The 12144-nt window shown below is 42.4% G+C and overlaps 2 protein-coding genes across 2 annotated transcripts in view; both read right to left on the bottom strand.

The window, feature by feature from the left end:
* Positions 1–1617, bottom strand: part of LOC116072081 (cytochrome b5 reductase 4) — a 63528-nt gene extending 61911 nt beyond the window's left edge. The window contains exon 1 of the mRNA XM_031343319.1: positions 1543–1617. Coding sequence (XP_031199179.1) covers positions 1543–1617 — 75 coding nt within the window. The remainder of the gene's footprint in view (positions 1–1542) is intronic.
* A 2270-nt stretch (positions 1618–3887) lies between these two features.
* On the bottom strand, positions 3888–8593 carry Ripply2 (ripply transcriptional repressor 2). Its single transcript, XM_031344979.1, has 4 exons — positions 8489–8593; positions 8186–8264; positions 7797–7861; positions 3888–4159 (listed from the first exon to the last, which is right to left on the bottom strand). The coding sequence occupies exons 1-4, from the start codon at positions 8578–8580 to the stop codon at positions 4003–4005; spliced, it is 393 nt and encodes a 130-aa protein (XP_031200839.1). The 5' UTR covers positions 8581–8593; the 3' UTR covers positions 3888–4002.
* Between the last annotated feature and the right edge of the window lie 3551 nt (positions 8594–12144).

Genomic DNA, 12144 nt, shown 5'->3' with positions numbered 1-12144 from the left:
TGGGAGGCAACAGGGGTTTGTTTTGGTTGTTTTTGTTTGTTTCTTTGTTTTTTGGAGGGGAAACTGGAGAAATTTACATGTAAATAAAGAAAAGAAAAAAAACAAAAAAAACCCAATCAGCCTTTCTGGCTGTGTTCCATTTTTGAAAACTTTATTTGATTGTTTCAGGCAGTCCTAACTCAGCTTCTCAGGGGTTCAAGATTGTCTCATTTCATAACAAAGAAATTAATCACACTTGAGGTTCCTATTAAATTACACAAAGATCTTATTTTGCCCTCTTTTGGGACAACAAAACTCACTTCTGCTACCACAGCTAAGGAATTTCTTGTCTTTGCCTAGAAGTTGTCTCCCTTAAATAAATGCTGAGAACATAGCCATTTGAATGAAGAAAGGCAGTTACTGGCTTTCTCCTTCTGCAAGGGGCAACCTTTGACTATGGAGCCAAGCATTTAGCTTAAAGAGAGCAAGATTCACAATTAGATGACTGGTGAGAAGATGCACACACACAGCAATGAAGGAAATGTGGTAATCACAAGTTTACATGAGTGATGGCAGACTTTCATTAACTTTTCTGGGGTTTGTTTGTTTGTTTGTTTTTGGTTTTTGGTTTTTCTAGACAGGGTTTCTCTGTGTAGCCCTGGTTGTCCTGGAACTCAACTCTGTAGACCAGGCTGGCCTTGAACTCAGAAATCCACCTGCCTCTGCCTCCTAAATGCTGGGATTAAACCCAGAATGAAGATAGTAAATGCCCCCATCTTCAGGGTAACTGTGAAGATTCAATGGACACAGGAAAGGGGCTCAAGATACACATGGCTATATCATCAGTGTGTCCATCTTAGTACTATATATGATTAAAGCTGGGAACAGACACTTCTGAAGAACAAATGAAAACCTCAATCCCTTTTCTGATCTAAGGGCAAAACCACATATCTAAGTGAAGAAAAATGGAAACATTCAGTGAAAGTCTTAAAGTCATATAAAATAAAACTCGAAAAAGAAATCGAGTAGTCCAAGAAGACAGAACTCTCAAAAGAAAATATCAGGATGTGGTTACAGAATAAGGAACTACGAAAATAACATAAGGTAACAGCACTCACCTTGCAATGAACACACTACACAATTTTTATTGAATTTTGGTAACTATATATCTGCATTTCCACCTGCTGCTGACAGTAACCATATTCAACAAATAGTCAAGAGCATGGTACCAGATTTAGAATCAACCAGAGGTGTCTACAGATGAGGCAGTGCTGGAACAACTGGCTATCGTATACACAGAGGAGTGCGACTTGGCAGAGAGGTGGCACTAAATCTGATGGCAGGTTTGCAGACTCCAGTCTTCCCTAGCCACCGCCACTGCTCAGCCTTCTTCTTCAGACCGTAAAGAACAAAAGACTGGAGAGGACAGCTAGAGACAGAAAAGCCACCGCGCAGGAAGCAGGGTGCCAAGCAGACTTACCGAGGCCAAACTTCAGCAGCTCGAACAGACTTAGGGCGTTTGAGTCAGTAGCCGAACGAACAACGAACGGCGTCGCCACTTACCTTGCTTCGCCCCTGGGAGGCGACGCGCTGTTGGGAGCCGGGGGCCGGAAAAGCTTGGGAAGGGACGTTCAGCATCCTGGGCCCCCGGCTCGGGCCGCATCCGGGCTCCGCCACCGGAGAGGCTCCCCTGGCGGGACCCCAGCGGCCACCACCGTCCGCGCCGGCTCCTTGGCCAGGCCGAGGCCAAGCCCCCGACCCACTTCCGGGGTCGCCAGGGGTCAGGCGCGTCGTGACGTAACCACGCTCACGGGAGGCGGGGCGGGGGCGGAGTCAGAGGAAAGGCACTCGCTCTGAGAGCTGAGTCGCCCGGCTTGGGAGGGGTGGCTCTTGCCGGGGCTGGGGGCAGGCCAGCGCATGCTCAGTTACTCTTTGGTCCTAAACTTCAGCACCACAAGGAAATGACAGCTTTCTGCTGAAAGATCAGAGAGTGAAGCTGTTCCTCAGCCCTGGTGCTGACAGGGGCCGAGGATCATTTCTGGTAGAACAAGAACACCGGTCTCTTGATAAACAACACCATCGGACAGCTTAAAATATGGAAGAAAATAACACTATCAAAACGTTCAGACTGCTGAATAGTTCTCTCCTGTAAAACACTAAGCTCTAGGAAAGAGGACTTCCACAAGTTCATGAGCTAAAAAGCCAAACTCAAACAGCCTCTGCTGTGGGTTAAGAAGAAAACTTCACCTTTGGGGAACCGGTCTGGAAAACGAGTAAAAAACATTTCCAGTCTTCTGCTCTATCTACACACTCGCACATTCTTCTTCCTCCCATAACGTTTTACTTTCCCTGAAATCTTCAAGTTGCTCACTCCAAAATAGAGTGATTTGGTTTTGGTGTCATCCTTGTACTTAATGGTTTATGCACGTTACGTTCACTTTATTAAAAGAACACTTTGTCTGTCTGCATAGGCTTGCGTTTCTGTAAGAAATAAATGTCTATATCTAAGACATCTACTTCATATATAGCACCTTATACTATCCTGATTTGTTAATAAGAGAAGCGCCTAATGTTGTGGGCCCATGTTTGGGATTCACTGGGCTCTCTTTTGTATGTCTCTAGAAGAATACACAGATCCACAGGGTAGAATCCAATAGAAAGAGAACATTTTCCCAAAGAGTAGTTCTAAATAGCCCTATGCATTCTCTGTGGGGTACTAATTTTTTTTTTCTGACTCTGGACACATCGTTTATTTCAGTTATGAAGTTTCCAGAGTTCCTGGGGGTCAAAGTTGTGATAATGTGGCTTAATATTATAAGAGAAAGTCTGTCAATATGTTTAGTCATTCAAGTACGAGGCATTTCTTAGCTAGCTAATTACCTCTCATCTCCACCTCTACCCATTTGTATTCTGGAATAATGCAGGAAAATATTTTTGGTATATTGTCAGACAAGCATCGAACTTGCAGTCCTTCTGCCTCATCCTCACATGTAGCTCAGATTGTAGGCTCATCTCAGAGTATAGGCTCATCTCAGAGTATAGGCTCATAAAGATGCTTGTTTGCAAATGAACTGCTGACAAGGTGATTATATAAAAGTTAAAAGGACTTCATGATCATAAATTTACTGCATCCTCCTAACCATGCAAATTGTCCATCTCACTAAAGGATGGAGTAAGTTTTCTTCTGTGATGGCTATGTAAGAAAAACCAGTCACTGAGAATTTATTTTACTCCCCATAAGAAAATGGTTATATGAAAATATTGTGAGCAGGAAACTAAAACAAAAGGAAAATGGATAAAGTTGAATTTTATGTCTTCCAAATCTTAGCTTTATCCAGGACAGAGAGAGAGAGAAAGAGAGAGAATACTTCATGTTCTCAGTGTTCTTAGACTCCATACAAATAATTCAAATTTAAACCTTTTTTTAAATTATAGGAATCCCTCAACATATACAGAAAGTACTGACAACAGGAAAGTATCAGAGTGAGAGCCACGGTACTCAATACTTAATTACAGTCCTTAAGATGTAAGAGACCCAAGATTGTTTTTCTTCCTCAACAATAATTACTTAAAACATTTTCACTGTGAGCTAGCAAACAAATACTAATATATGTGAGGATAGTAGCAGCACTCAGGTTTCTTCACTAACTGCCAAGATTATATCCTGTAACTAAACATCCAATTGAGATCAACAGAAAACGCCAGACAGCACAAGAGCCAGTCTTTAAAAATAAGAATAGATCCTTGAAAATCTATAACTAAAGACAAATTTGCAATTTAATAAAGAAACCAAAAGAATCCTTTGTGAACCACAAATACTTATAACACAATCAGGACATTTGTACATGATGTCTATCTTAAAATACCAACATTTAATTCTAGTGTAGGGACATAGAGAAGCCCAAATGTTATAGTTGTTACAAAATATTTTATTAATAATGTATATACAAATAAATTAGTTTTAAAAGTTTATGGTACATTTATATACAAAATTCTACACAGCTCAATTGTCAACAGAAGTAGTTAATTAGATTGATTTTCACAGGCCAGTCCCTCCATTTCATCTTCACTATCAGAATCTTCATAAAATGAAATTGTAGCTTGAATTGGGAAATTTTTCAGAAGAGTTTCTGCTTCTTGATATAAGTAGTCGTAACACTTGGACTTGGGCCAGAATAGTCTGAAAGAAGCAGATGACATCCCATCCATATGTTTTCACACTTGGGATCCTAATTGTCACCAAACCATTGATTTCCACAAGCTCTCTTTGCTTAATAATTAGTTCACACATTTTAGAGACAGAGTTTAAAGCTGCTGCTATTACAGCTTTCACAGAGTCTACTTGCCACTGTACAAATAAATGGTCGACTTTTCAACATCTTTATCCAAGATAAAAATTAGATTTAGAAATTGATTCACACTCTCTAAGCAGAAGATCGATGTTTATCTTTATCTTATTTCATGCCTATGGACATATTTAGTCTTAGGAAATGCAGGTTAGACTTATGCTCTCTACATTTCTTTAGAAGGCAAATAAATCCCACCATTCCATCACACACATGGATGACAGCCAACTATACAAAGAGGACAGAATGCCTGTACTCTGAACAGGCTTCAAGCACCCACTGTCCAGCAGAAAATCTTTAGATATAGCCATTAGTTATAGCTACAGCCGATAAGCTTGATCAGATGTATACAAGAGTAGCAGTCTTGAAGTCTATGCCTTCACAACTTGCTAGGTGGGGAGGCTGCACCACCTTTATTTCCAGTGCCTCTCCTCTCCCATCCAACCAATCTGGGAACACTCTATCAGTGATTGAGAATGATACAGGTTTTAAAATTAATTTGCCTGTAAGCACCATGATTCCTCTGGCCTGGTGGCCTTCTTTCAGTTCTCATACAAAGAAAAGAAATCGATATGGCTGAGCTGACAACTGTCCTGAAGTCACTTTAGTGTAGGGCAAAGAACTTTGTCTACATATAACTGAGTGACTCCAGCCAAGGAAAGATTATATTGTGTTCAGTGTACTCAATTTTAAAAGTGTGTTCAGAAAGTTATGCAACAGAGTTTACATATATTTCTAGTAAAACACATTAAAAGCATATAACCTGGATACTTAATCAAGAAGCTATCAGTTATGCATGCAATAGATGTGGTAGTGAGCTCTTGTACCAACATGACCTACCAATCAAACGGAATAAATCATGAATCCTACCCTCAAAGAGGTAACCACTGAGCAAAAAGCATAAGACACACAAGTCAAGATAGAAATTAATAAAAAAAAATTAACTAAGAAAACCACAATTAAATTATTCAGCAGAGAAAGGAATTGTTTGCAAAATTACCAAAGTATTTTCTAATATGTACTTTGAATTGCCAATCCTCCAAAATGTTGTTGGGTTGGTATCATAGCGAATATTCAAAATGACTCGCTGTGGACAGTTCCTCTCTGAGTTCCCCTGTTATGACCCTTTCGTCTACTCTGAGGCTTTCCCTCACTCCATTACCAGGTGGAGGCTTGCCCTTCCTCTAGGCCTTCCCTGAGAACTCTCATCTCTTCTGTCTGCACTTACTCAGGACGACCTCATCCACTGCCATGAGTTCCCCAGCCTTTCACCAGTGCTTGCAGTGAATGCTAGCAGCCTGTCTCATGGCTTATGTACAACCTTCTCCCTAATTACTCTGCTTGGATGCCCTAAAGCATACACAATGCAATGAATAACAATTCAGATCCATTTCCTCATTTCCCACATCTGCATCCTCACAAAGCAGCACTCACCTGGTCAGCAGCTACAAATTTGGGAGGCAATCTGGCTTTTTAGCTGTTCTTCACCCACCTTGTCAGTCCATTTTAAAGCCCTGCTTTGTCTCCTAAGTACTTCCTATGTCCACTAAGTCCCGCCTCCTTTTCTAATGTCCTTGAAATGCTCTCCTTCATATCTTACTTGTAACTACTTCCAATTTTGCTTTGTGTCTTTATTCTAGGCCCTTAGTGATTTTCTGAAACACTGGTCTGATCATACCATCCTTCTGGCTAAAATCTATAACCATCAACACATTCTAAAGAGTAAAGCCCATGGGCTTCTGGACAAAACTCTGTATGGAGGTGTATAAGCTCTGGCCTTTTACTATCTTGTAGCCACCATTGCAGCTACACACATCCAAATTCCCGGTCCCTGGAGCTCTAGCAGGAATCATGGTGCCCCAAGACCTGATATCTCTTTTCCGATATCTCTTATCCGATGTCCTTTCTTTCTTTCTTTCTTTCTTTCTTTCTTTCTTTCTTTCTTTTTTTAACACTTAGACATTCCTTCTTCTTCTTTTATTTTTAAGATTTATTTATTTATTTATTTATTTATTTATTTATTTATAGGTACACTGTAGCTGTCTTCAGACACACCAGAAGAGGGCATCAGATCTCATCACAGATGGTTGTGAGCCACCGTGTGGTTGCTGGGATTTGAACTAAGGACATGGAAGAGCAGTCAGTGCTCTTAACTGCTGAGCCATCTCTCCAGCCCCCAATGTCATTTCTTTATATATATATATATATATATATATATATATATATATATATATATATATATGTGTGTATATATATATATACACATATATGTGTATATATATATATCCACTCATCTGACTCTTGGAAACTCATCAATAGTAACGACAACTAACTTGTAACACACCCTTTGTGAGCTTTCCCAAGCCCTTCAAAAGTAACATATTTCATTCCCTGACCTCACTTCAAAATTAATCAAAGTAAGGCTGGAGAGAGATGGCTTAGTGGTTAAGTCCCTGGCTGTTCTACCAGGGACCTGGGTTCTGGACCCAGCATCCACATAACAGTTTATAACCATTAGCAACTCCAGTTCTAGGGGATCCTACTCCCTCTTCTGGCCTCTGTGGACACAAGGCATGCACATGGTGCAAATACATATGTACGCAGGAAAAATACTCAGACACATAAAAATAAAACGTGACCACAGTCAACTCAACTTCACTTATCATTTGCTTTCCCTGTGTCCTTCAAATACTTTTAGCATATGTAGGTAACCAACATGTATCGACTATTGTACACCTTGTACACTGCTTAAAAGCACGTAAACATAGGCCAGGCTTTCTTTCACACAAGCACACTGGCCTTCTTTTAACAGTCCTGAGAACACCACACAATCATAAACATTTTGTCTCAAATTAGAGCTACAAAGAATCTTACAGAAAGGCTGGCTTCCTGCAGCAAAAGAAGTAAAAGGAACTAAAACCAGTGAAAACAAACAAAAACAGTGAACAGCTGGATCAGCCTTGGGTATTCTAACTGTCAAGCTTGTTCTGCTACAAACCTGTTACTGCCCATCCCATTCCTCCTTCTGGTTTGCAAGAAAGTAACACATGCACTCTGCATGCTGAAAAGCCAGTTTTACATTGCCCTTTTAGGATTAAAAATAATAAAATAAAAATCCCAAACAACTTTTCTTCAGGCATAGGATGTCTCCCATCTTATAAGGCAGAGCCTCCTTCAGGGCACGTAAATACCTTGCCAGCAAGCTACATCCCAAGCCCCCACGCCTCGCCTCTCGTTTCTAATCAGTCTGCCTTCTCTCTTTTTAGCCAATTCTGTTAGCATTTACTATCTACCAACTGACAGTTCTTTTATGTGCTAAGTCCTGTATTTTCCCATTCTGTGAGTAAGAGAATCCTCAGAGTGGGAACACAGAGTAACTAAGGGCAGATTTTTCCCAGAGAAACTGGGATGCCAGCTATTAAACCAAGCTGCATGATCATGCCTCATCTCTTGTTCTTGCCTGTCACTCACCTGACAGGGTGTTGGTATTGCAAAAGCTTCCCGGAAGTTTCAGTCATTCCTGGGCCACTGGGCAACTAGGAAGGAAAGGAGTAATCACAGTCACCACGCATCTCCTTGTCGAAATTGGGAAGGTGTGTGACCCAGCGCCTGTGGTTCAGGTAGGGACTGTGACCCTGAGCCTCTCTGCAACCCAGCTCTTTAGCCGCAAGCGGCTTCATCACCTCAACGGATGTCCCAGCCCACGTCCATATCCACAGGGTCTGGGGCAGGCACACTGTTAAGTACTGAGCAGATTGGGAGCGCAAGCCACTCGAGCCCTTACTCCCCAGGCCTGGATTGGGGGTCGGGAGCGGGGATGCTCTGCGCCCTGAACCTCAGCAGGCCACACTGTCACTCACCGCCTCTGCAGCCTGGGGCTCCGTCCGCTGCTCTTTCTCGCCAGGAGTTCGAACCCACGGTCTCCAGAAGCCCTCGGACCTGCAGGAGGGCAAGCGCAAGCCGCGCACAAAGAACGTGAGCCGGGCCACCGGACTCAACTAGGACTTAGCAAGGGCATCGGGCATGGGCGACGGGTATAGGGCGAGGGCTGAGGTAGAGGGCGCACGGGGACGAGCTGGGGCCAGGCGGTCCTCGGGCTCCGTGGGCGGCGGGCACGGGGCGAGGATGGAGATGCGCGGGGATGGATCCGGGCTGATAGGTACCCGGGCTGCGCGGGCGGCGGGCAGCGGCTGCGCGAGGGCGGACGTGCTGGGCTGTGCGCGCTCTCGGCGGCGGCGCTCTCCGTGGTATCCATGGCAGGACGACCGCTTCGGTGTCGCAGCCCGGCTTTATCTAGCCCTGGCAGACCTTCGCACCCCGGCTGCCCTCGCTGCTCCGCATAAACAAAACGGCAGCGCGTGAAGTCGCCGCGGGCCGCGCGCCGGTGTGAACGCGTGCAACATCCCAAATGGCCCGGGAACGGGTTGCTGGAGTGAGTGTTAATAGCCCCCTGACACACGGCCTGGGAGAAAAACAGCATGCGCCCAAGCAGCCAATTTCCATGCCAAGAGGTTAGGAGGGGATGGAATTAAGCGATTCTACACGTTTTTGTGTATTTCTGCAAAAATACCCAGGCCTGGTAATTGCCTGACACTTGGCTTGGCTTTTTGGCCTTCAGCAAATGCAGCTGGCTTTGCAGCAACCTGTGCTTTACAAACTGGATATGGAATAAGAAGGAAAAAGAATAGCCTTAATTCCTTCCCCACCCTACCCCAACATCAAGCAAAGACATAAACGAAGCGTCTGTGTGTGGAAATATGGATCAATAATAAATGTATGCTTTTTAACTTATTGATAAGTTCTGTTCACAATCTGCCTCTTATTTGAAGGGGATAGAAAATCTTGGGCAAGAAGACATGGATTATGAAAACCTGATTGTTACAGACAAGAGGGGCTGAGACAGTTGTCATGTCTTCTCAGTGCCTTCCCACAGCCTGGTGACTTTCTCTCAAACTCTTTTGTCAGTATCTCTCTCCAGTAAGCCTTGGGTATATCATCTCTACAACTCTGCCATCCACTTGATATTTTATCAATAGATCAGAAACAATATTTTGTGGTTGGGGAAAATGAGGAAGATAATGAATCTTGGAAGGTTATGATATGAGATAAATTATTTATTCTTTCTGTACTAATTTCTTCTCTTGGGAGTTACCCCTTGCTTATCTGTAGAGGCTCATTAAACCTGGCACCCCCCCCCCCCATGTTCTGTTTCAAAGCAAATACGATCTGTAAATATTATTTCTTTCAAAGACATTTTAAATAATGAGTTTCCTCAAACACTGCAGTTTGAAAATCTTGAACATCAGCCTTAGTACCTCTTCTATTCATTCTGTTACTTCCTAAGAAAAGAGTTCACTTAATTATTACCTAGGGGACTGCAATGATGTGACTATCAGAAGGATGGGATGTGATTTTCTTCAGATAATGAAATCAGTGAAGATAGATGTCTATTGCTATTCTCAATGGCTCAGAGCAACAATGCTTATTAAATGCTTGTTGTATGTCTGGTACACAGTAAGTCCGTCCTTGACAGATGATAAAAATGATTTTAAGAACATCATGGCCAGCTGGCAAGCTGGCTCAGAGAGTTAAGATGCCTGCTGCCAGGTCTGACAACCTGAGTTCAATTCCCAGAGCCTGCATGGTAGAAGGAAAAAACTGACTCCCACAGGTTGTCTTCTGACCATACACAACAGTGGTGTGAGAACCCACCATATCCATACCCAAGCGTGCACACACACACACACACACACACACACACACCACCACCACCACCACCACCAACTACTACTACTACGACTACTAGATAAGTATAATAAAAATATTACAGCCTTTTACAGATGTGACCTATTTGATGAAGAGATCTTTTCTAGTTGCATAAATATCTTTAATGCATCTGCAATGTATTAAATCCTGAATTTTTACAAATGAAATAAATGTTCCCTCCTTACTCAGGAAGACTGCAATCTATGGTCACTACAGTGTCCATCAAACCAATGACTTTTTTTGTTTGTTTGTTTTGGTTTTTTTTTGTTTTTTTTTTTTTTTAAAGAACATATTAGATTGCTAAAGAACATTTTACATTTACAAATGACAGCAGAGAGGATTTGGTGTGTCTTTTAGGTACAATGAGAAAAGCCCACTTAGAGTAAATGAAACCTACACAGGGATTTCTAGAAGGATCCGTTAAAGAATGTTATAGTTTCTGTGTGGAAACTGGCTAAGAGGAGAAGGGATGAGGTTATTGCTGACCCCGTGATGTGGCGAAAGAGGCAGGGCAGACTCGGGCTGCTTGGAATATGCTGTGCTCAGACATTTTGACCTTGTTCTGTAAGTATTGGCAGAAGACTGACTGTAGGGAGGAGAGGGGATGACTACAGTTTGTATCTTATTTTTTTTTTAAGTCTTTTTGACACAACTGTGGAAGACTAGAGTCATTGAAAGCTGGTGACAAGAACAGGGAACCTCCTAAAAGGCTGGATGATGGTCTATATAGGCCATGGCAAGCCATATATAAATCACAAAGGGCATATTTGAAGGATAATTAGGAAATAGTATCCACAGAACAGTCTGGGTCATGAAGACAAAGTGTTCACAAAAGTGGTGCTGACATGTGTTCTGAGATATGGAACATATTTAGCAGAGGTGGGTGGTACTAGGTCAGGCAAGGTCAAGGTCACAGCAGACCCAGAGCACAAGAGATACTCCCATAGTTCAGTTTTTCAAATGGCCCAGAGAGGAGAAAGAAAATGATGAATTTTATATTGGTTTGTCAATCAATCAGGATAGACTGGGCAATATTGGCAGAAAGAAATACTTCCAAAATTTCACAGAATTAACATAGCAGAAGTGATTTTCCCAGTCACCCCATATATATCCTGTTTTGTCTAGTGGAAGGATGGCTTTTAAGCTTGGCTCTTGAAGGAAAACTGATGAAGTTTGCTATCTCTGGACTATTGCTAGTTATTACAACAGGGAGGAAGACACAGGTAAAATTGCATGTCTAAAGTGATGCACGTCAGCTCCAAAACATTTCTTTGGCCCAAACTAGGGAGATGACATATTCATTTCAAAGGAGAAGGAAAAGACATTTCCATTGTGTTCCCCCAAAGAGGAGGAACAGAAACAGCATAGGAGAGTAGCATCTTTCTCTGCTGCTTCAGTTCACTGTCCTTCCTGGGGGAATGGTCACACTAAGGACAAGAACTCAGATGGATCTGGTGACTTCTGAAAAGTCTTGAGGAACATAGACAGAGATACCCAGAGAGCAACCAGAGATACGAGTGGTGCTTGGGTGCAGCAAAGAACTTAAAATGAATTTGAGCATCAGCCCACCAAAAAAAAGTGATCAACAATAGGAACTAATTAGTTTCCTAAGGAAATGCTGTGGCTTGTGAGAGCAAACCAAGGTCAGAGCTGTGCAGGCTGACATTTGTTAGATGAGTCAGAATACAAAAAAAAAAAAAAATCACTGAAGAGGACCTGTGGCAGATAAAAGTGATCAGGTTCAAGTGTTGTGGGAAGATGAGGTAAGGACTTCTCCCAGCCAGGGAGAAGAAAGCCAAACACAATAATGGCAGATATTCATCAGATTCAGCAACCAAAGAGTTCTACATGACTTTAGAAATCATCATTTGGACGCATTTGGACATATATGCAAGTTGGTTTATAGACTCAAGCTAAATAAGAGAATGTTGAGGATACTCTCTTGAAAAGAAAGAATGAAAGGGGAACGTGGATCAGGAAGGGAGGGTCTTCTTGGGAGGCAGGACTGCATGATGGTGATGGTCCCCAAGGAGGAAGGCTGAAATGAGCTCAG

Source organism: Mastomys coucha, unplaced genomic scaffold, assembly GCF_008632895.1.
Source record: "Mastomys coucha isolate ucsf_1 unplaced genomic scaffold, UCSF_Mcou_1 pScaffold23, whole genome shotgun sequence".
Lineage (NCBI taxonomy): Eukaryota > Metazoa > Chordata > Mammalia > Rodentia > Muridae > Mastomys > Mastomys coucha.
The sequence above is the reverse complement of the archived record's forward strand: the minus strand, read 5'-3'. Positions and strand labels throughout refer to the sequence as shown.

Bases quoted from the DNA above. Each gene is read 5' to 3' on its own strand.
- Ripply2 (XM_031344979.1), bottom strand. From the start codon at position 8,580: ATGGATACCACGGAGAGCGCCGCCGCCGAGAGCGCGCACAGCCCAGCA. The intron at 8,265-8,488 runs GTACCTATCAGC...GCCCTCCTGCAG, and splicing joins CCGCCGCCCGCGCAGCCCGG to GTCCGAGGGCTTCTGGAGAC. The intron at 7,862-8,185 runs GTGAGTGACAGT...TTTCCTTCCTAG, and splicing joins AGCCCCAGGCTGCAGAGGCG to TTGCCCAGTGGCCCAGGAAT.